General features: G+C 31.5%; 1 protein-coding gene across 2 annotated transcripts in view; it reads right to left on the bottom strand.

The window, feature by feature from the left end:
- The window catches only part of LOC128985544 (angiotensin-converting enzyme-like), a 69,144-nt gene that overhangs the window by 43,358 nt on the left and 838 nt on the right, over positions 1 to 24,948 (bottom strand). Inside the window, exons 2-14 of one of the 2 annotated variants that reach the window (XM_054405135.1) lie at positions 23,465 to 23,675; positions 22,842 to 23,000; positions 21,362 to 21,482; positions 20,752 to 20,895; positions 19,985 to 20,185; positions 19,426 to 19,523; positions 18,752 to 18,921; positions 17,890 to 18,014; positions 17,083 to 17,332; positions 16,133 to 16,231; positions 15,667 to 15,810; positions 15,133 to 15,308; positions 14,238 to 14,327 (exon numbers count right to left, since the gene is read on the bottom strand). In XM_054405135.1, the coding sequence (XP_054261110.1) occupies positions 14,257 to 14,327; positions 15,133 to 15,308; positions 15,667 to 15,810; positions 16,133 to 16,231; positions 17,083 to 17,332; positions 17,890 to 18,014; positions 18,752 to 18,921; positions 19,426 to 19,523; positions 19,985 to 20,185; positions 20,752 to 20,895; positions 21,362 to 21,482; positions 22,842 to 23,000; positions 23,465 to 23,665 (1,959 nt within the window). In that variant the 5' untranslated portion in view covers positions 23,666 to 23,675 and the 3' untranslated portion in view covers positions 14,238 to 14,256. Of the gene's footprint in view, positions 1 to 14,237; positions 14,328 to 15,132; positions 15,309 to 15,666; positions 15,811 to 16,132; positions 16,232 to 17,082; positions 17,333 to 17,889; positions 18,015 to 18,751; positions 18,922 to 19,425; positions 19,524 to 19,984; positions 20,186 to 20,751; positions 20,896 to 21,361; positions 21,483 to 22,841; positions 23,001 to 23,464; positions 23,676 to 24,948 lie in introns of those variants that run through there. The other variant, XM_054405136.1, reaches the window with a different exon arrangement.

The raw sequence follows: 24,948 nt of genomic DNA, 5'->3' as shown, positions 1-24,948 counted from the left end.
CCCTATAGGGAAGTAGCTATTACCGTAGGTCTCATGGTAAGACCTAGGCTCGGGACCGATTTACTTTTTTAATTTGATGTCCCCACACCATTCGTTCAAATTTTTATATATCTATATATAGATATATATATATATATATATATATATATATATATATATATATATAACTAGAGTAATTTTTGTCCGATTTTGATAAAATTTGGTTTGAAGGTGTAAAGTGGGATAAACTTGAACGAGTTCGCGAACCAGCATGATCGGACTATGGGAACGGATGTTTACGAAGGGTTTTATGGGGTAAAAATAGGATTTCCCATTTTTGACCCAAAAAACATAAGATTTAGCTACCATTTTTTCTACCAAACCATTTTGCAGAGCTTAAAAAAACAAATGATTTAGTATATTGAAGTGTTATTATGGGCCTAATGGTTACAGAGAAAATTCAAAAAAAAATTTAAATTTAAAATTCCCATGTTATTTTTATGGAGAACAAGTAAACTATTGTAGTTTGCTTGTTTATGAACATATTTTGATCAAAATTGGAAATTTTTTTATTTCTTACTAACTATTAACGTTAAACAAAAAAAGTTTTGCCCTCCCTGATGCAGCAAACCTAAGTACTTGTTAAACTAATTTTATTTAAATAGGAAATAAATTTTATATTTTTAAGTAGACATTTTAGTGTAAATCCAATAAGGCAAATGGACATTTGCTTAGACTGGAGGTTTGCAGGGGTATTTTATCAAATGATAAAATTTACTTGGTCTACTTAATAATTAACAATTTCGCTGAATTTAAGGTCACGTGGTGTCAGCATGTAATTTAAATTACAGACATTTTCCTAAATGTTTATAATACTTTTTTATACAGATTTTACTGGATAAACTATGTATTTTTTCACATGTATTCGTTAAAATGTTATTATGTATGAAAGTATAAAATAATTGACAAGAGAAAATTATAAAAATAAAAGTTATTGAGATAAAAACTACTGCAGTAAGCTTGGATGGAATATAATATGTGCGGTGTTCCTGTGTTGTGGGTGAAGAACATTTTAATATGATGAAAAATGTCCCTATAGTGTTGATTAAATATAACAATATTATATTTTGAATATTATAAGCTCATAAATTAATCTGTTATGATGGAAAGGATTAGTGATTAATTAACAATTCAAAACATTCTTGGTATAATGATATGGAAATGGTTTCGTTTAGCAAACATAAAAAAATTAAATACATGGTAAACGGTTTATTTATTTAATACTTATTAATAACACCATCTAAATCAATATTAAATTTATAATGGATTAATAATAAAAAATATTTTTTTTATTTGGACATTTATGAAATGTTGTATAAGAATCCCATTGCACGGATAGGTCAGATCCTGTGCATGGTCCACAATAACACCAAACCAAAGAGATTTTTCCCCGTGGAATTTTGCACTCAATACTATGACTAGAAAAGAAGAATTCTGATGAAAGCTAAATTAAATAAGGGAAACGTATCAAGTTTCATCTGTTATCATGGTTTAAAAAAATGCAATATTACTTCACTGCTATTGGTTAGGTTACCCAGTTTAATTTTGTCTGTTTGATTTGAACACTTATTGAAATAGTTGTGGTGATAGGTTTTAAAAGCAATATTCTCTTGTCACTGTAAAATATATAGCTGTTTATTTGATTTATTTTCGAGTAACTTTATATTTCACATCTGTTCTATGACATGTCAGTTTTTTTTATAATGATGTAGCATCGTTTAATATGGACCTAACTACCAAAAAAAGGTAATTTTACTTTGTTTTGACTATTCGGTTGTAAAAACCATTACGGAAAAAATCATTCCCAATTACAAAATTGCGAGAATTCGAAGTAAAGTTCGTATTTTTCCCAAAGTAAGATTAATCTCAAGTCATCCTCTACTAAAATATAGTTTTTTGTGCCATCTGCATTTTATTGCATCTTCCAAAACTTAAGTTTAAGAAGTATTGATTTGTTCAACATGTATTTCGTGAAGCAGAATGTACGTGACATAGCTTAATGCGATATACATATACTTACTGTGTATTACTTTAACTTTATGCATCCATGCATTGCAAATTTTAGCATTCAAAACATTATACAAGAAAGGTAAGCCATAAAATATGCAAAAGGGATACACAAATCTCGGCAAAAGCTTTTTGTGTTTCTGAAATCTGCATAACTTGCTTGATACTTTGTGATATTCTCTATGTGAATATGTTACTCTGCATCAATTAAGCAGAGGATTAAGTAACATACACTGCATATTAACATCTGAACTTTTCCATGATTGCACTTACAGTAGCTTTTAAATGTAGCTTCATATTTTATTTCAAAAACATCAGTCACACCTAGTTTTCTAAATGAAAGTTTAAATTGATCTGTCTTTATGATTTTGGATTACGCTATCTAGACAGTACAAAAAAGCTATCCACAACAATAAATATAGAATAATTATATGCGAGTTTAAAAAACAAAATAACATATTCCATAGGTAATAAAGCATTAGTGTTTATACTGTAAATACATATAACACTCTTCAGTAATAAGACTTTTTATTGTCAGTTGGTTATCCTATAGGCTATATTCTAGAGTAAGAAAATGTAAATTATATTAATTCCCTTTTCCATTTCAAATTACCTACTAGTACATTACATATTTTTACTTTAAAAAACATTTTCTAAAACTTGTCATTATTTTTTATATGCAGACTTATTTTTTAACCTTTTTTGTATTTATTTGTGTTCAAAACTGGACAATAAACGTTTCTTCGGGGTCATAAGGTTCAAATTTATTTAAAAAAAAAAATCCCTGGCCATAGTGCTTTTTATATCTCCAGTCAAAGGTTTCGTTGAAACTGTGTATATGAAAGTGGCCTTAGGACAAATGAAGGTGCAATTCTGTAAATTGTCAAACACACCGGTAGAGAGCAGGTTTTACTGTTGACAGAGGTTGTGCTTTGTGTTATTGGATTGGTTTTGGCCATGGCTTACACACCTGCCATAAAGTTCGTGTGTTGCAATATATCTTACGAAACTCATTTATACTTTGTAAAGCTATATAACTTACTATGAACATTTGATAGAGATATTTTATACTAGAATACCTATCATATAACTGAAGTTATTTATTTTAACAGTAAGCCAATCCTCAGGTTACCCTCTTATTTCCTAGTTTTTCCTCAATGGATTAGGCTAAGTAAATTAAATTTCTTATGTCTTTAGGTTAAACAAAATCGTAAACAATTTTTTATCATGGAGACCTAGCAAAATCCACAAGGATTTATATTATTTTTATATTGTGAACTACTTTGATTTAAATTATAAATTATTACAAATGCATAAACATTTCAGGTTACCTAGACTCTTGCTAAAACTTAATATTCTCCATAAAACATAGTTAGCAATTTGCATACCAAATATTTCACCATCCTGTACCATGTGACGGAGATAATGACATACCTGACCTACATCGCCTGATGGACCTGTTATTAACTATGTCATTACATGGAATATTGATCATTAGGGGTGTTAAGAGGATATGGATTTAGAATTGTGCAGCGTGAGTGTCGCTTAGAGTTATTTAATAACTCATTAAGAAATGTTTGTGTAAATTACTATAATTTGAAGATATTTTAGGCTTTTTCGTTCGCAAAAAGAGCCTTTCGGAGTATAAGGGAATAAGTAAGGGAAATACTTATAACTAAGCCCAATGCTACACATCCAAAGCTGAGCATATCCTCCACCAAATATCGGAAGTTTTTTATTCACGTGTTGATATTTTTGTGGCATTTTCAGTTAAGCAAAATCCCAATTACGAGAACAATCATTAAGTAAAAATTATCAAGATTCTCACAGCCCATTTCAATGCTGTCTACATTACCTGCAATACCAAAAGTTTGTATAGTACATTTTACCTGTTACAGCAAAGTTTACGTTACTTGAAGCTGTATCTATAACTATATATTTTGATCAGTTTAAAATAATCTGATTCCCCAATTGCTTTCACCGAGTAATTTTCAACAAGATACATAAAGGAGGAACAAATATATCTGATTCTGAATCAAATCAACCCCTATGAAGTTAGAGTCAGTCAATTTAATAGGATAAATAAAATAAATAACTGTCATCTGATCTCTTGGGAATTGGGATGTCAGAGATCCGTAATTTCCTGTTAGATGCTACAGTGGATTTCACTTCTAACTAATCACTTCAAAACCCTGCTTTGTAAACAAATTCAAATAAATTACAAGATTAATTAATTTGTAATCATGTACATACAAAATATCCTATACATGACTGACGATAATTATTGAAACAATTAGGTAAAGATTATCAAATGAGGTATACTATAAAATATTAGTATACCTATTATTTATACTTAATATTTTACTTTGATAAAATATTATCAAAATATATTTATTATTTATTTTAAAATTATATCACCTTGAAAATGGCCATCAATATCAACACATTGTGGTATGAAAAACCCCTCAACATAATTGTGGGTTTAAGATCTCTACCTACGCTCAACAACTTCATCGGATTATTGGAATTTCTCATATTGTCTTTTTTGCAATCCTGGCATATTTGAACCAAATATGCCCCTACTAATAAATTAACCAGTATTTTTTTATTGACTTATATTTTCTTTTTATAAATATATTTCACTATTTTCATATATTTATTAGATAACTATGTGACTACATTCATATACGTATATGCTTATCAAATTAATTCTGTATTCTTGTTGCAAACAATTTATAGTATTCTGTTGTTTATTTGGGAATATTTACAAATAATATTCATGATAAAACTGTATCTAAAAAGGTTTGAATCTTATAATTTATAACTGCTTGTTTTATAAAGTAAGGATTAAACAACGTTTCAATGACAGTGTCACAAAAAATGGTTAACTTTACACTTTCTATTCTATAAAATTTAAAATAAAGCTTCATCTAATTTCTTCATAATCCATAGCTTTTTCGGAATTATTTTCTCAAAACTTATAGGAACTTAAAGTAGTGTATTACATATGTTTTTAGATCGTAAACTTTGTGTTTTGGCTCGGTTATTATTAAACAATATATGGCTTGCATAAATACAGTCATAAGTACGGTCGTCATAATCGCCTTATAACAAGATCAAATTTGGGTTCCTATCCTCTTATAGGTTTAATTTTGACCCTGTATCGCATTGTCATCAGATCCTATTAGCAAAGTCAATTATATACTTTAAACTTTAGGCTGAATTAAGAATACGAAAGGTATGATAAACCTGAGATACTGTTAAAGACAATATAAAGGGTGTTATGGTGGAAAGCAATTAACTAATTACTAAATTAGTACAGATACGTTTTTATTACTATTTCTGTACATTTAAAACTGCAAAAAAGTGTTTTTATAGTAAAAAAATAAATTATATTTTTTTAATCTTATAAAACTATAGCTAACAAAGCACAAATTGAAAAAAAAACAATGTAACCTGTATCAAAGGTTTCAGACGAGAAAATAACAAGTACTATAGTCTGTATAGATATACCTGGGGATTGGACAATGGGAGAGCAAGAATTGCGCCAACTGACCGGAGTCAGGTAGTCGGGTATTCCTGGATTGCGCCAACTATTGCAAGGAGCCACCCGATACGTTCTCTAACTAAGCCAAGTGGCGGCCCTCATGGACTGTATTATTGAGTAGGTTACGTTGGGTTAAGTTTGGTTAGGTTAGGTTAGGTAAGGATATTTTAGGATAACACGTAAACAAGGTCATTCCTTCTGGCAAATCACCCCTACCTGACTTGGAATTGGTGCAACCAAGGAGCATTTTTGGGAACCTTTGATGGCTTGGCGCAATTATTGCACAACCTGGACAATGGTTTAAGGACCGGGCCTGTCTAAGGTAGACAGGGGACAGGTTAGACCATACAAACTCTAGAACAATCTACTTTGAGCATCTACTTTTGTCCCTAGTAGGCCTAATAGACTACATAACCCGTATTTAAATATACATTGCCTTTGTAAAATGTGAAACAAACGTAAGGTTTTATTAAAGTATAAAGAGGAACTCAAATCGAATATTCATTCTGTGAAGATCAATCCAAACAAAATTAAATTTTCTTTGAGCTCTGACGTACCGAACTAATGAAGTTACACTTGTAACTTCAAACAGATGGAATATATATTTTTGGAACTTGTTTGCACTCAAAAGGGCTTTTGAAAAACTTTAATCAAAGTTCATTAGGTTGCATACACCCTTAATTGAGTTAAAGGGCATGAAATACCAAAGTCTAGACATAGCTTTTAGTGAAATGTAAGAGAAATTGAAAAAATAAGCACTAGTAAATGTTCCTATGTATATTTAAGATAACTATAATTTTTTTTCAAATTATTTAGTCTATTTGATGTTTGTGTATGGGAATGACTGGGATTTACCTTCATTGAGAAAGCTAGGTTTTTAGGAAATAAAGTTGTGTTAATTATTATAACAAACTGTGTTTACTTAACCTTAACAATAAGGAACAATAAATAAACAATAAAAATACAACATGCTTGCCTTCTGTAAAATAAATTTAGAAATAATCAAAATTCTTTTATGTTTTTAAATCAATCGTGTATTAATTTAACTAAGCAAAATTTAAGTCTTCAACCCTTGAGAACCCCATTATGTAATTGTCTTTTGTTAGGATTTAATTTTACATCATAGCCTACATATAATTTTCAATAATTTCAAAGCTAAATAAATATTGTATAAATAATAATGTGAATTTCTAATCTGTTAAGTTAAATCCAACCCATCATTTACATTTCAAGAAAGAATACATTTGAAGCCCAAGCAAAGTAGGATTAAATCATTAAGATAAATTCATTCAAAATAAGCCATCATTTGCATAGTGGAGGCAGACGGGTCGACGAAAACATTTTTAATTTCCGCCGTGGCTTATACCGTCGCCAAAACCTTATTTGAAATTATTGTAAATTAAATTCATAGTTTTCAGGTTTTCCTTTTTACCTCATCGTGTTATTTCTTCTATGGTAATAGCATAATAGTTAAACTATACTATACAAATTGTAGGCAAAAATACTCGTTCCAAAGCTGTGTTTTAGATATGTTTCCATTATTATTGGAAATTCATCTAACTTGTAATGTGTGAATCATTAACATTCTAAAGATCAGTTAACATGTTAGATATACTCGCTAGTTAAAAATAATATAATAATCCTAGGTACTAAAACATAAAAATGTATCCTTATAAAAAACTATTTCATTTATGAATATTTATTTTTACTTACACGCATTTTTATGAAATGTTTCAGAAAAAAATTTCCTTTCTATTGCTCTTTATGATTAAACGGTAACACAATCATTTTTGTCCCTGAAAAAATAATAATTTAATTGCATTGCTTTCAACCTATTCTAAACCTTTACTTCAATACATAGGTGTTAGGGGTTCAATTATACTTTGAAGATTTTTTAGTCTGGAGAACATATACATGATGTCTCATAAATACACGGCGAATTTGCATTATTTATTTTGTTTTATTTTGATCAACAAACCCCTTTCCCTGAAGTTTGGCTGTTAACGTAGGGACGTACATGAAAAGTTCTTAAGACAAAAATTTACATTTACACTCTTAAATCAAATAAAGATAATTTGTTGTTTTAAATGGATAACGAATAGACTATGTATTAATAAAACACGGGGATTATATAATGTCAATGATCTCAATTATACTTTTTGACAAAATATCTAGGCCTACCACTATCGTCTTTCTCAGATAATAGTATTCGTGAAAATATACATAATCATAATATCATTAGGGCACAGTAATGTAGAATTTATATGTAATCCTTTAGCAAATCTAACAGCTCAAGTAGCTTTAAGTCTTCAGTGTGTAATTAAAGTAATTAAATATGCATTTTCCGCATATTAATTACCGTTACCGTTTTCAAATCTACTGCTGTTCATTGGGCGTTAAAAAAATAAATCGGTTAAAGGATAAACGGGTTTTCTGTGGTTCAACACAACAACAAACACTTGACACATAATAAAAAAACGTAACCAACTGATTTATACTGTATTGCTGACAAAATTACAGTTTCTCACATAAAATGAGATTGGATTCCTTATGTCATTGTGCTAATAAGAAACTAGATTTCTAGCATGTTAACATCATAAAATAAGACAAAGCTTTTGAGTGTTTGGATTCTCGCTTCAAAATACTACTTGTGTAAAATTATCTTAAATAAATAATGTAACTAAAGAAACGTTCACAATTTTGCCAAACGCTAAAATATTTTTAAATTCTTTCAGTATTTTCCAGCGTCATTATTCTTTTGTTGAATAGTATAAATGACTAGTTTTGGTTAACTAATTAATATATTTTTACGTTGTAGTTAATAATGATCAAGATTTTCTTGGACAACATTACCAAGCAATTGGAATAAACAAAACAACAAACACTACACAATAATCCAATGATTTCTCGACTGATCCAATTCTGCTTTAACAAGATGAAAAAGTTTTATATTACGCCACAAGAGGTCCAATTCCATCAATTGATTACTTCCGTATCATCGCCAACATTTCTTCGTCATTTTCAACTTAGTTTGTTCTTGATTATTTCACACACTTTCCATAGTATTTGTAACTTTTCATGATGTTGTATATAATTTATTGATGTTCGTTTTTATAAATATTAATGAAAGTTTTGACCTAAAGTTTAGTTTAACACGGGCTTTACTTACCATATTTGATTATTAAATACTCAAGAGTGGCAGAAAGTAATTTTAGACTGTGGCTACCTTGAAATTCGATCATGAAAAGGTTTTAGGGAAGAGATATTTGATACTTTCTGTAAGAGCTTTTGTGGTCACCCATTTCTATTACGTTAAGTATCATCAAATTTATTTTATAGTCAATTTTTAATATTTTCGTGTAGATAAATTGTTAGATACACACCTGGTATAATATTAACGTTCTTGAAAGTTTTAAGTCTGAGGTAAGTTTTTGTAAACATGTTGTGTTGGTCAGTATCTCAGCTTACACGTTTATTATTAGTTTTGCACTCTTCTGTCTATCTACAATACTGGAATTTTGTTTACCCTTTGCAAAGTAAAGGTACAAACTCTGGTTTTATTACTATCTAACGTGAACTTTTTTAGAGCATTATTAATTGAGTAATTTAACTTTATTTGATTGATTATTGTACTCATCTGAACTTATAATGCTGGCGTGGCGTCTTAAAACCACGTTAACAAAAACAGCAGAAACAATATTATTGATGAAACGTTAATCAACCAAGCACCGTTTGAAATTAATTGTTACATATACTCAGGGAAGCAAACATAGACTACTTTAAATAAAACATTTGAACTTAAGGTTTTAAAAAGGTAAAAATGTAACATAATTAATGTTAGAACATTTTTTTTTTCAAGTACTAATAACTTTATCTCACATTCTACATAATAATATTCGTAAAAGATGCCAAAAACGTGCATGAAAATAGTCAAATTAATTTAATGAGTCAGTTTGATTAGGCTTCGTGTATTTTGCATATACTAAAAGTGTGTAAAACAGTATTAATTAATTGCATGTTATAGTAATATTTCCTAGAATCTTTATATAACCAATATTTTTTTCTAGGGAGAGAGTAAATGTATTTACGCACGCCAGCCTCTATGAGATTTCTGAGAGGATCGGACTGCTCGCCATAAACCCCTCTACTCTGTTGGACACAGACCTGGGTTTTTGTGGCATTTTATTAAGTCGGGCCAAGATTTGACCTAATAGGGCTCTCACTGTTTTCAGCTTTCTGTTATTTTACTACCAAGGCCGCGTCTCGATCAATGTCAATCTTCTTGGCACGGAGAATACCCTGAAAGAAAAGTGACACACAGGTCCAATTGTCCTCAGCCTCCATCATAATTTGGATGACCTCGTTCTATCTTTGCCATTTTTTTAATCTATACGTTTCATATCAATTCATCTTGCCCCTTTGACCGCAAGTTATAAGGTTTCGTGATGATTTCCAAAAGTCATCTGCCAAATCATCTGGTGTCTTAAAAAATGTTACTTTGGGCAGTAGATTCATTTTTTAAGTCTATAGAACCAACAAACACAACAAATTACTTAAGTTAAAATTACTCAATACAACAAACAAAAAGCTGAGTTAAATTTACTTCAGGTTTACATTCTTAATATACACTTTTATTATATTCACCACTATACTCTACGTAGGTCCTTAAATGTAAAGCGACAAATGTCACAAGCTGTTTCCACTCTGCATGTTTCAACTCGAAAGCTATCTCTATGGAAATCCTTACACAAGTGTGGGTTGTCTGTGTTTATTTTTTTCACAGATAGAGTAAGGAATACGTAAAGTTCATAAACCTTAAATAACTGTTTATTTGGGAGAATGTCTAAAAATTTTTAACACTGCTTGTATTCAAAGCTAGTTTTAGGAGTTTATTCCTTCAAAAACGTACACTTTTTTTCTCGTTTAACATGGCATTTAACATGAGGCCAAATTTGATGGTTTTATCCAGAAAGTAAAAAAAAATATTTCGCTACATATCTGACCCATAGAGGGTAAACGGCAAATATTTGACCAGAAACTGTACGGATCATAAATATAACAAATAACGTCACCGGCCCGAATAATATACTTTTGAAATAATCGTAACAAATGGATATATAACGTGTTAGGACGGTTCTATTTAAAATAGTAATGCAAAAATATTTACTTTCTGGCCAGTGACGTAATTGTTTATGTTTACAACTCAAACCGTTAATTTTCTAATATCCGTGGTATAAACAAACTATTTTGAATTTTAATATTTTAGTAAACGTTTTTAAACGTATTATACTTGCAATGTAAAACTAAACCTAGTACTAGTTGCCATACAGTTTTAATAAAGGCATTCCAGTCACATACCATACATATTGTTCTATGAACAATCAGTTCAATCTGATGTATAGCATGTTGATTGCATACCTGGCTCACTGGTACATGATCATTGATGCTTGCAATATTGGTATTTACTATATAGGATTTAGATAGTTCTACAGTTAATGCCCTAGTTAACTTCAATTATAAGAGCAGCAAGTCCGCATCGGTTCCTTTAACATGTCAAGACTTAATTAATTTCCTTCATAAATAATAAAATAAACAACACCTATATCAAATATTTTGCAACTGCATATCATTGATATTCAACCCAGAAAATTTACCGCAAAAAGAAAATCTCTTGGCACTTTCCCATCCTGGCTCAAATAAAAAGGGGGACCTAAAGCCTAACGAGGCAAAAGGCGAGTCCACTATATAAAGTGTAAATGATTAATATTTGTAGCTAATTGCAATAATACAAACTCTATTTAAGGAACACAAAGCAGTTGCTGGTTAGTATTGTTATATCTGCAATACAAGCAGTCTTCCAAACTGTTACTGCTTGTAGCATAAGAATACATGAGGGTCAGTCCATAGCAAAATGGTCAATCATAACGATTTGAGGTCCAGTCGCTAGTAGGAAGTTTGTGGCAGTTAGATTAATGTACACGCAATACTAAAATGCTGAGGGAAGGGAGGGAAACAGGTCCACGTAGGTAGTGGCAATGGAAGTGGTAAAGGCAAGCAGTGCAGAGTGTGGGAACCGTTTATGGCATTTAGATTCATTAGTTAGATAAACATATATTGGATTTTTATCATTTTTAGGTTATATTATAGCGCTATCGTTAGTATGTGTTATATATCATTATAAGCCATACGATATTTTTAAGAAGACTTTACACCGAGCTGTGGCAATTAGGTTAAGTTAGATTAGTTAAGTTTGGCTTAGTTTTAGCGAATTTCCCTATAGGGAAGTAGCTATTACCGTAGGTGGCACGGTAAGACCTAGACCCGGGACCGATTTACTTTTTCATTTTTATGTCCCCAGAGGCCAAAAACACCATTCGTTCAAATTTTTATATATGTATATATATATACTTCCGTGAACGCGATAACTTGAGTAATTTTTGTCCGATTTTGATGAAATTTGGTTTATAGGTGTAAAGCGGGATAAACTTGAATGAGTTCGCGAACCAGCACGATCGAACCATGAGAACGGGGCTTTACGGGGGGTTTTATGGGGTAAAAATGGGTTTTTCTCACTTTTGACCCTCAAAACACAAAATTTCCCGATTTCTCTTTAAACCTTTTTAAAGAGCTTAAAAAAACAAATAATTTAGTATATAAAAGTATTTTTGTTCGATTATTAGTAACGGAGAAAATTAAAAAAATTGTAAATTTAAAATTCCCATGTTATTCTTATGGAGAATATTGTCAAATGTTGTAGTTTGCTTGTTTATGGATATATTTTGATCAAACTTGGCAAATTTATTTATTTTGTACTAAGCTATCAATATTTTACTCAAAAACACACTTTATTAGTTTCCTTGTAGCAGCAAACCTAGGTACTCGTTAAACCTAATGTTATTTAAATATATTTAACTGAAAATCAATTCAGACAAATGGAAATTCGCTTAGTCGGCAGGTTTGCTGCGGCGGGGGTATTGTTTATTATAGGCGTCATAACAAATAAGGTAATAGGCTTCATTTAATCAAAAGACGTGTTGTACAGGAACGATGGATTTACCTCCCATCGATAACTGTTGGAAATCCATTACGTACATTACCATTATTAATGGACGAGAACTTAAGATTGTTGTTGATTGTGTTCACCAGTGACACCGGTAAGTAGGATAGGTGCTACTAAAAAAAAAAAAAAAAAAAAAAAAAAAATGAAGGTGGAAGACCATTGTTGCGCCCACGTTCACTCATCCCGTTACGCGCAGAATAAGCGTACGACTAGTAGGATGAAACGTTCGTATGTCCAACAATAGGCCTATATGCTGTAATTTTGAAGGTAACAATTTTTATTTGGTTGTATGCTAAGATTTTATTTATGTTTAAGTGCGTACGATAATTTCAAGCCATTAATAGTTTGCTTTGATGTGTTTGAGAGTGTTAGTTTGGTGTAGACCTTTGATTGGTCATCGAGGTGTCTTATTATATTTTATATTATTATATTTTGATCCTGAATGTTTTTTCTAACCGCATATTCAAAAACTGACCAAGACTTAAACCCAAATATTTTTTTGAGTTTATCAATTTTCTTTTAATAAATTACTCAGAGATCAATATTTTGTTGAAAAGAAAACGTATTTTAAATATTCCATCAGCAATGGTTGCAGGTTGATCAAATATGTACTTGACTTTATTAAACTAAAAAGAACGTCATGCAACTTCAATTACGAGAACTATTTTTACAGAAAAAAAATTAAATTATAATTTTAATGGCTGTTACTAACAAATTAATTTTGAACATTGTGTTTGAAAGGAACGCTTTTAAACGCTCAATGAGATAAACCGAACGAACATAACACCATCAGTGTAACATTTAGTAGCTTCCATTCATATTTACAAACGTTGTTTTCATACAATTACATTCTTCATCGCAGCTGTCAGTCATTTGAGCATGTTTGTTTCTAGGTCACAGCAAATGGGTGTAATTTCTGGTTTAATTGAGTTTTTAATAGTATTATCTGCATGTTGCACAATACATTAGAACATATCTAATAAGGGTTAAACATATCAAAGTACTTTTTTCAATTCTTCCTATAGTGAAAATACCAATTTATACATGTACTCATATATGTATTTAATAAAAGTTTAATTATCTGCTGTTAGAGCTGCAACTAAAAAAAATAGAAATGGGACTTAAAATAAAACATTGTGCTTAATTAAATAAAACTACTCACTTTTTTCAGACAACAGAAACTAAAAAAGCTATACATATAAATATATATGCCCCCAGAAGCATAATTGATTATCGTATTTCTTTGTGTCCAATTCACTGATTCGTAAAAGTAAAAATATATTTTAGAATTATCATACCACATTGAATATTTTTATAAGACATTGAGGAGGGGCGCTCACTTATACCATTGACTATTGGATTAGTCAAAGCTTATACCTAGGCAGTTTAACACTTTTCTTTGTGTAATCATCAAACGTTTTGGGTTTGGACTATCGGTTTAAAACGGAAGTCATTTTTATTACTCAACTAATTTTACACAGAACGTTAACTACTACCATTAAGGTTGTTATAGCTACAAAAAAGTTTTCCAGGTTGTTCATAAAAATAAACTGTCTTTAATTTCACAAATTTAAATTATGCTGCCATCTTCAGAGTTGAGTGATTATGTGAAGTCATAGCGGCAGTTAGGATTGGCAGGTCTTGCTTTTACTTCACCATCTCCGTTGCATTTTACTGAAACATAAAACATGTTGAAACATAAAATATAGCAACATGCGAATGCCTTAGTAAATTAAAGATGACGTGATAAAGACATTATCCCTATCAGTCCAAATTGGTAATGTGGAAACACCTATTTCACAGTGATTCATTTTCATAATGATAGTGATTTTAAGGTGAAATTGTTTTTAATGACTTTTCTAAAGAATATGGTGTGTTTTTCTGTTTCCATATACTTGTAATTTTTATCGTAGCTTCAACTTACTTCCGTCATTGTTTGGATGGTTTTGCTGACTGTATAACTAACAGGATTTTTATGTATTATCTCAATAAAATCAATGTACAGCAGAAGTAACGATGTCACCTCTAAACCATCAAAATTGTAGCTACGAGAAGAACTCTGGCTCTACACTAATTTACTGCCTAAAAATGATTAGTTACTTGGATATAAAAAAATAACAATGTTGCTTGAAAAATTTAACAATAACATTGGTTAATATGGCAATGTTTCGTTTTACCTTATTATAGCTGAATACACTATACGTTCAAAGTAAATAAAAATGATATACTTTCGATACTATCCCCTTATAAAAGATCGTTGATGATTATGATTAATCATCAAAACTAATAATATAATATAATAAATATACAACTAACGTACTGAGATTATACAAGTTCTTAGTAAGGTTTATTCTTTTGTTGGTCCATGTTTATACCAACTTTCACTCCAGCTGTTTTCCACCTTTGAAAAATGTTGGATTGTATCTAATGTAAAGTTAGCCTATGTACTTTTCATTATTGTTTAAAATTAATTTCATACTTTTATGGTCGGTGCTCCAGCCAACTTTTACTCCAGCCCGTTTGTTTTCCTCCTCTAACCACTTATGAAGGGGTGCGAAGTATCTCAGCAAAGCCCCAGCGTCCATGTCCCTTTGGCCAGTGAGAACTTCGAACGCATCTTGGGGTGGCTTGGAACCACCCATTGCAAGCATTTTTCTGGAAAATAAATAATTAAATACTTTTCAAACAAGTTAGACTTAAAGGAGGATACCTGGTGAGATTGAAATTTAAATACAACGTAGACATAACATTGTTATTTTATGAATCGGGTTTATCTATCCAGGCAATGCTTCGAAAGGCATGACTCCGAAAGTGCATGTCTCAGAAATTGCATTACTTCAGGACCTATGGTTGCGCTCATCGCTTAGGTAAAATCCATTGGTGGTTTGGGAAGATTTGAACCCGCGACGTCAGGGACCGAAGTCCCGCACTCTACCTCTAGACCAGCTCGCTCCCCTTAGAATGAGTACTAGAAATAGTCAATGGTACTAGTAAGGGACATTAATATACTCACTTAAATATATTTCCAGCTTCCTTGCTTTGATAAATATCACAATGGTGTAGAGGCTTTGTTGATGGATTGTTGGGATCGTACTGTCCGGCTTTGATACATAGAGCTTCATGAAACTGGAATTGTATCACGAACGACACGAAGTAGCTGGAAAATACATTTACAACTTGCAATATTAATATTTAAAAAGCACAATATCTTTCAGGGATTCTTCCTCTAGAATTTAAACCATAGAATGAACCCTAAGAGGACTTTTCCAGTATTTATTTTATTTTGTGGATACAGTATACTGTTAATTTAACTGGTTCTCAACCCTCAAAACATGAATGTAGTTTTTACAGCCAATGTTTGTTATTAGCTACTACTGTATCAAATCCCCCTATTTTTTAAATGGATTTAGGTTTGTGGATAATTCACTATATAGAAATACAGTAAATTATTCACTGATATAAATACAAAAATGATTTACCGAATGTAAGGAACATCAGCAATAACATGATATTTAGCCCCAGCGTCGAAGTCTTCCTTGCTACGATCAACAGGAGGGACGATTCCTTGCAGCTCTTGCCTGTAAGATAAAATTATTATTAAAGACGGATGGTGTTTTATAAAGTCACTCACTAGTAAGTCTTGTTTCGTATATGCCCGGATGTTTTTACAGTTTAAAAAGTGAAAAACGTTTTTTTAAAGAATTTGCTGCTGTTATTGTTTAAATTCAAAGGGGTAACTAAACTAAATTGAATGTTTTTCAGGGTGGCAATGTGTTATAATCATGGAAGGTGGGATAAGCGTAAAATTAAGAGGTGAAATAGGAAGGGTTAAGTTAATACAGGTGAACTTACTAAGTGAAAGTTTGTCTAGAATTTATATTCCTAAATATTGTTTCTGTTATTTTAAATATTGTTAATATTTTCTTTAACGGCATCAACACATCCAAGATCTCATCTCAAAGACATCTCAAAGTTTTTATTGTGTAGTAATAAAAATAAAATATTTGCCATTAAGTTCATACAAAAGCTAGGAGAGAGCTTTTTATCTCAAAGATTTTATGTTTGGAAAATATTGAACTAAAATAAGCGGAGTGCTGGCAGTGAAAGATTTGTGTACTTATTGCAATTCCACAATCACAATTTAATGGAGAAATCCATCTCTAACTAATAACTGAGCACAGATGTACTTGATCTCCCGGAATTTGGCAAATGGTCTTCGCTTACGAACCGGCTGATTGTATCAATGTCTTAACCTCTCATAATTATTCCTTTAAAATACGCACTTTGGGGACGAATTGGCTTATTTAATTAAATCTAATTTAGCTTCTATACGTCGATAGCGATGATTTTTAAAGCCTACAGATTAATTTTGACTTTTTTTTCAAGATAATGTATTCTTTTCATCATAGTATTTAATATCAGTGCTCACCTCAGTTGCCAGTAGCGACAGTTGTACTGGTCAGGGGTGACCTTTCCTCTGAATATTTCCCACCTCCATAAGTCCAAAACCATTGCAAAAGGTAAAAACGCCACTTTCTCCAATGCCATTAGAAACAGGGCGTTCATCTCGGACTTTTTGTCTTCCTTGTACGTCTTTGAATCCAATAGACCGACCTTCATCAGGTGTTCAGGAGTTGACACTGAGAGTGTTATTGTGTCTCCAACGGCTTCGTGAAAACCTTGTAAATGAAATATGCATAAATTAGTTAGTTTGGGAAAACACTCAATACAAAGAATTAATTCAAACTAGTTCTTTGCACGGGTTCTCCCAGTCTGGTAAAAAAAATTCACTAAATCTAAGTTTGGGACTTGTATATATTGTAGTTGTAGTTGACTAAAACACAATGGATATAACTTAAGAAAATTCTTTGATGAAAAATGGCAAGGTAATAAATGTTGTTTAGTTTTAAAACTATTTCAAACTCTTTGTATTTAATTACTGAACTCATAAAATTTAAACTTACACACTAATTACTAGGTAGTAATTTTTAAGTGGCAATCATAATTGAGGTTTGGGTTCATGATTAAGAACTACAGAGAGGCATTTCAAATGACTTTCGTTTGGAGGTTAAAAACCTCTAGACATCTTCGTGTTGTGTATTTTATATTGTAAAATGGGAGACATTTTGCAAAAATGTTAGCTTTATTACTCTTGATCCCTGAAACTCGTATGATTTACCCAATTTAAACTCCCAAGAACATTTGTTTTATATCTAGTATACTTAAATCCCCATACCTGAGTTAGCGCCTTGTTGGAACACAAACTTCTGATCCTTGTACTGCTGGTAATACTCTATATGACCCATTTCGTGATGAACGGTTTTTAAGTCATTGAAATTAACTTCCGTGCACATTTTAATCCTGAAAATATTTAATTATTATTTTACAAACACATTTTCATTCTTGAGTACGTAATTTTTATCATTTGTCATTAGATTATTTTACAATATAGACTTTGTAATGTATCAAAATGTCTGCCATTTACTGTTCGACTGTACATTAAAATTACAGAAAAAGACATGCTTAGAATGATGAGGATGAATTGGAAGGGTGTTGATAAATTATCATTTTCTTTCAACACATCCATCATTTTTTGAGGGTAGCAACACACATTCTGTAAAATGTTTTCCGCAGATTTTTTACGTCTGGTATTTGTTTTTTTTAATTAATATTCCCTATCCATTTACAAAACATTACATTGAAATACATTATTTTGAAAGACAATGGAAATGATCCCCGAATTCTCTTAGAACTTTTGTAGTATATAGACCAATGAAACAAGGTTTGATTTCAAAGTATTCAACATACAAGTAATAAAGTACAACTATGTTTGGTTTTAAATTCACTATAAATTCATGATGAATACAATTAATACAAGCATATTACACTGTATATCCAGCAAATTTATACTTTTAGCATATTTCCCTATTTTGTAGGATTTTGAAGCTTGGCTTAGCACAAACGAATCATCATGAACACATCATGAAGGGTTTCTTTAAAACATGTAAAAACCTGTCAAGGCGTCTTACTCCATTTTTCATCCGTTCTTCAGTCATATTTAGGCCAAAAACACGGGTCTTTTCAACATCCAATGTTACCTGAAGTCATCTCCATTAGAAAAGTCCCATGCAGAAGCGTGACACACCATATCACGGTCGGTCGGTTTCTCTATGATGGACTTTTTCCAAAATGTATCTGTCATTGCACTCATGTTTATGGACGTAAAAAACTCTTCCGCCATTTTATACATTTTTAACGGAGTGTATTTCTGAAAAATGTAAGTTCCAATAGGAAACAAAAAATTGTAATCAATTTATTAAACATTTTACCCAAATAAATTTACACTCGTCAAATAACTAATTATTGGAAAAAAATATTTTCAATCCAATTTTTTGACTGCACTGTCAGTCATGAATTATTAACCAACTTTCTTCAAAAATTGTGAGGCCATGCAGATGAAGGCAGCTGAATGCATAAATAAAATATACAAAATGTTAATCACTAATAAGTAAATGTAATCATTTACGATGGTAATTTCTAGAATGTTCGTATGATTAAATCCATTAATATCCGTCAATTCAACGATGAACTAGTAACCTAGTAGTTTTGTGTTGTCTTTTTTGAAAATCCTAGAATTTAGAATATGGAATAAGTGTATTTAAAATGTATAAAAACGTTAAAGAAATATTTATAAGATCATTATCTGGACAAAAATATCCCTACATATGTGATTGTATACTTGTAACACTACACAATAACAATGTTGTATTACCTGAGCTACCATATTGGCTGTCACATCAACGGATGATTTTCCTTTGTAAGGAATTGTAAGTTTTGACGTATCTTGCCATTCTTGTCCCCAAAGGTTTCCTTTTAACATCATACAATATTATATAGTTATTAAAAATATACTTCCATGCCCTATTATGTAAAGGAAAATGTTATATAAAAAATATGGAAAATTGAAGTAAATTTGTATCCATCCCAATAGTAATTTTTATTTATTTATTTTGTAGTACGAAACAACAGTTTTTACAAAAGAATAAGGAGTATTCAGTACAATTACGTCTTTAAATAGTTACTTTTTTTGCTAATATGAATCCATTTTTTTTATTAAATCAGTTTTACGATTAATAACAATTTTATGTTTATGATTGTATAAGACCTTGGTTTGGTCCATAGCGCGATGGAGCACAAATTCCTGCTTTGCTGGATACGTTCTACGCTTAAGCCCGAGGCCTATGTTAATAGAAAGTAAATGGTAAGTTAAAAGAGGCCACCAACCTCCTAAAACACACACAAATTAGATCAAATTAAACACTTAAACTTACCTAAGATATGCGCAGGCAGACACCCATGCTTCTCGATCAACTTATGTTGAGCTGTGTTGTAGCGTTTCATCAGCTTACGTCTGACATAAGCATGAAGTTCTTTGTACAACGGAAGGATTTGGTTGTACAACCTTTTTATTTCGCCGTCAAAATCGTCCATTTCAAAATCTTCGTTCCATGATGCTGCATTATCCGGGTAATCTGAGAATGGTAAAATAATGTTTACATGATGGAAAGTGAATGTAAGACGAAAGGAGCTTTTGCTATGCAAGATATATAGTTTAGCCAATGAAAGTCTTCTGTTGTCTAATACTGATTTATACACGAGATTTAATCGTCTTAATTAACTTTAATTAATTTACTTAACGCAATTTTGTATCATCAAGTCAAACTATGTAGGCAATTCATTGTTACTAAATCTTTGTCACCGTCAACTGTTAATTTATGAAAATTGAAATGGTAAATAGATTTAACGGTACTTTGGTAATATACCGACCACACCAAATAATAATAACCCAACCTAACCTAACCTAAAGGTGGACTATGTTTTAGGTAAGGTAAGTTTTTGGAAGTCAATTTTTCTGTGTGGTCAGTATAATACCAAAGTACCGATTTAATAGTAATCGTACTATTTATAAGATATGCATTCCACAATGTTATCTTTAAGTAAAACCCCGGCCACAGGCAGATGGATAAAATTCCTACTTAAGTATCCTATTTCAATGTCAAAACCTATTTCAGTATCCCATTTCAATGTGTAAACTTGCCATTCAATTTTGCAGCTTTGTTAGACAGATCCACGTATTCCTTAAACTGATCCTTGACTTGCCTTCCGACTGAGGTGTGCCATCCCTCCCAGTAGTACTGCAGCTTGCAGGGGCTGTTGACGTCCTTGAAGATTTTCACTAAATCTGAAACACACCGATAAGTTTGATTGTGCATATTCAATTCATCTTCATTACTGCATCAAGGGTTTATTAGTTTTTGTGAGTGACTTTTAGCACTTTTAATTACGTACTTGTTTGGTATTGGATTAATTTTCTTGGTTCTTATAAGTGTGAAACCAAATCTAACCTTCCTATTTTCCCCTCCAAAATTGGGTTACATGGATACAACCTTAAGTTGTACCTTAATATTGCTACGTTGGCTTCGTCATGTAAAAGTGATAGGGGGATAACCTGACAAAATGCTTTTTTAATTTATTACCCACTTACTATAATAACATTGTGTTAACTTTTGTACTATATTCTACTACAAAATCTAAATAACACAAAAAATTGACTTATAGTTTAAAAATTAGCAATAATAGGGATTGATTAACACAAAAGTTGTTTTTTTCCTTGTGTGCATTTATTTAGTAGTCAATCAGTAATTTACCTGGTTCGAGCGATATCGTTAGATTTTCTGGCTTGTTTTGGTTTCCCCTCCCTGGTCCAGGCCATTCCCTCAGCTTGGCTGTAGCGTACGTGTTAGACATGTCAGCGACGACTTTTTCCAACTAAAATTGATTTACTGTAATTGATATCTCAATGAAATGTATAAAACTGCACAAGTACTTTTAAATTGATACAAGGTGGCCTTTGGATAATGATTTGTTCAAAGTATCAAGAAAACAATAATTAGAAACCACATTAAGTCTTGTAAACATAAATTAGACAGGTCTAGTAGTTTTAAAACCTAACTGTTTTATTGTTTTATGTGTGGTTAATATATTTTGTTCGCAACTCAAGTATGTTCTTATCTTATTTTGCTAAATATGTTCTGTGCAAAAGAGCGGCTGACCAAAAAGTCTTCATACCTTACTTTTTAATATCATTAGCATCTGCAGAAATCCTTAGGAAAATCTATTAAACTGACTTCGGCATTTTACTAAATTTGGGATGGGTACATTGGATTTTATTTGTTCCATTCCTAACTAACAAACTAAACAATGCAAATAATATATATATACAGGGTGTCCCGGAACTCTCTACCAATATTTTAGGGCATTGCTCCTGGGTAAGAAACATACCTAAATATCATATTTAAATTGTCCGGAAGTCCTTAGTTACTCACACAGCCGCCATTTAGTTTTTTTCAGTTATTAATTTTTTCTAAAGAATGGTTAAATATACTAAATGGAAACTTTGCACAAACCTTTATGAAAACTAGACAAAGCTACCAAAAAATTATGACGATTTTTCAAACTCATTTAACAAAATGGCGGCCATTAAATTTTTTTATAAAATCAACGGTTTTTGAGTTATTTAAGAAACAAAATTTTAAATGGTCGCCATTTTGTTTTATGAATTTGAAAAATCTTCATAATTTTTGTGTAGCTTTGTCTAGTTGTCATAAATGTTTGTGCAAAGTTTCCATTTCGTATGTTTAACCATTCTTTAGAAAAAGATTTATAACTGAAAAAAAAAATGGCGGCTGTGTGAGTAACTAAGGACTTCCGGACAATTTAAATATGATATTTAGGTATGTTTCTTACCCAGGAGCAATGCCCTAAAATATTGGTAGAGAGTTCCGGGACACACTGTATATATATTTAAATATATATAGAAAATAACAAAATCTTTTCTAATATTGGACTAATTTTAATTTCTTAGAGCCTTTTCGGTTCTTCATCCAGATTATCCTGACAAAGTTATAAATAAAGTAATAAATAAAAGTAATAATAAATAAAGTAATAAGTTATAAATACTATGACCAACAATTTAATTTTTTTCATTATCTTTTTTACTTATTAAAAAATACATGAGAGACAAGGATAAAGTTTAGAAGCAGCCTTTACTGTTAAAAGAGTAACAGTTTAATGTTAAGAAAAATACGATGTCTATGGTCTAAAGTCTAAAGCATAAGTATACCATACCCGGGACCTTTCTTCTTCCGGCAGTGCAGCAGTTCCCAATTTCGAGTACAACTTAAACATCCTCTTAAGGCTAGGATCTTTGAATGATTTCCAGTCGTACTTGATCACTTCTTCCCACTGCTTTCTTTCAATCACTGCGTATTCTGCGGATAGCTTCATCTGTAACATTTTCAATATGTATCATAACATTGTCATGAGTCCAGTGACATTTGAGTGAACGAATAATTAATATAGTTTTACTGTACAAATTATAAATTGCATTTTTCTTGTAAAGTCAGAATGGTTTCTTTCAATCATTCCCGTAATGAGAATTGATTAAGACAATGTATAGTTACTGTGCTTCATTTATGAGACCACAAAACTAAATGTTTTCAACGCCAAGACCTGTACTTTCGGTACATATATTGCAAAAGGTTCTAATAGATGGTAGTGCCTAGTGATTCTTCTATTGCTGACATAGACAAGTGTGAGCATATGGAACCTATTATTTGTTTCCTTGATATTCTTTGTCAAGGTTATGTTCCTTGATTATTGGAATGTGAATCTTCCAAAAAATTCAAACCCAAACCACTATTTCGTCTTTGATGCCATAATATACATTGTTAACTACATGGCATGGGTACCTGTTTATCCAAGTTGTAGTCTGTTAGGTTGCTATTGTAATCCCACCCTGCATTGGCCAGTTTGTTTGCCCAGATGCTGTCGGATTCTTGGATCTCGTTAATGTACTTTCTACCCTCCTCTTCTGTGTATTGTTTGGTAGAGTCTTGACTCGTCACCCTCCTCAGCTCGGCCACCAAGACCAACAGGCAAATGAGCCTCATAGTGCTGGATCTGTGGGGAGTTGTATTAAAGCCTGGTTTAATACTACCTATTTAATCATTATATTACAACTAGCAGTTACCCGGCGCGCGTTGTTGCGCTTAACAACTATTATTTTAAATTGTAATTTGTTCTTTATTTCATTTCAAAACGTACATTTCCATCCGAAACTCAAACTCAAAATGTTTAACGAAAACAATACTTCTTCCATATACCCACTATGTAAGGTGGAGAAAGTAAAAAAAAAACCATACTTTTTATGGTAAAAACTTTAAAAACACATTTAATATAAGAAAACAACAATATTTACTTTAAAACTCCTAAAAAACTGGCATGCACTAGGTAACACAGTACCAATAATGTGTATTTAAAATAATCTACAATTAATACTTTAACCATGTACAATAAAGATTTCTCACTCCAAAAATCATCAATTTAAGGCAAATTTAAAAATACTGCTTTGTTTGCACTTAAGTAGTAGTGTTTGTTTAGATTGATATCCTACCGCAGTTATTGATGTATTAAGACTATGTGGCTTATGGACATCTTTTAATTTCCCTGACACATTTTCCAGAGCACACCAACTTCCCGCAAACTACGATCACGATGATTGTAGGTCACCAAGGTAAACTGAGAACCACAGTTATGAAACTCGTTATCTTTCCATCGTTAGGCATACAATCAGAGATAAGGTGCCTGTGACGTGACCTTACTAGGTAACTGTGAACCAATTTTACTCCAAAAGTCTCAATTTATTAGTTGTTTTGTCATAGGACGCTAGGCACGAGCCTTAAATTGTTTTTCACATTACTTCAAGCTAGACCTTGGATGAACTACATTGGTGATTTGGCGGGATTTGAACATGGGACCTCAGAGACTGAAGTCCCGCGCTCTAACACTAGTCCAGCTCGCTCACCTCAATTTACAGTAAAGAGAGAGCGTATCGTTTTACCATGCGTGATGGTGAAATATATATTCTTGATGGTAGCTTTCACCCTTAATGTATATATTTTTACAAGAGTGAACGAGAAAGGCATTTCATGAGTGGAAACACAACACAGTTAACTGGAGGCCTTAATGGCTGTATGAAATTTCAGCTCAGCATCTCAAGTATTTGATGAACTTATTGAGGAGGAAGGCTTGATATTATATCCCGCCTACTCCTAGCAGTACTGCGTTGTACTACATGATTATGATTATGAACTCGGAAAACCCTTAAACTCTGAAATTACATCGATACGTGCATTTTTCATGTGGAATTAATTTGTTTAAACATTTGTTACAA

The sequence above is a fragment of the Macrosteles quadrilineatus genome, unplaced genomic scaffold, assembly GCF_028750875.1.
Source record: "Macrosteles quadrilineatus isolate MER2022 unplaced genomic scaffold, UCM_ALF_1.0 Scaffold_2__2_contigs__length_208266976, whole genome shotgun sequence".
In the NCBI taxonomy this organism is placed as follows: Eukaryota; Metazoa; Arthropoda; class Insecta; order Hemiptera; family Cicadellidae; genus Macrosteles; species Macrosteles quadrilineatus.
Note: the sequence above shows the minus strand (reverse complement) of the source record. Positions and strands in the feature narration are given on the sequence as shown.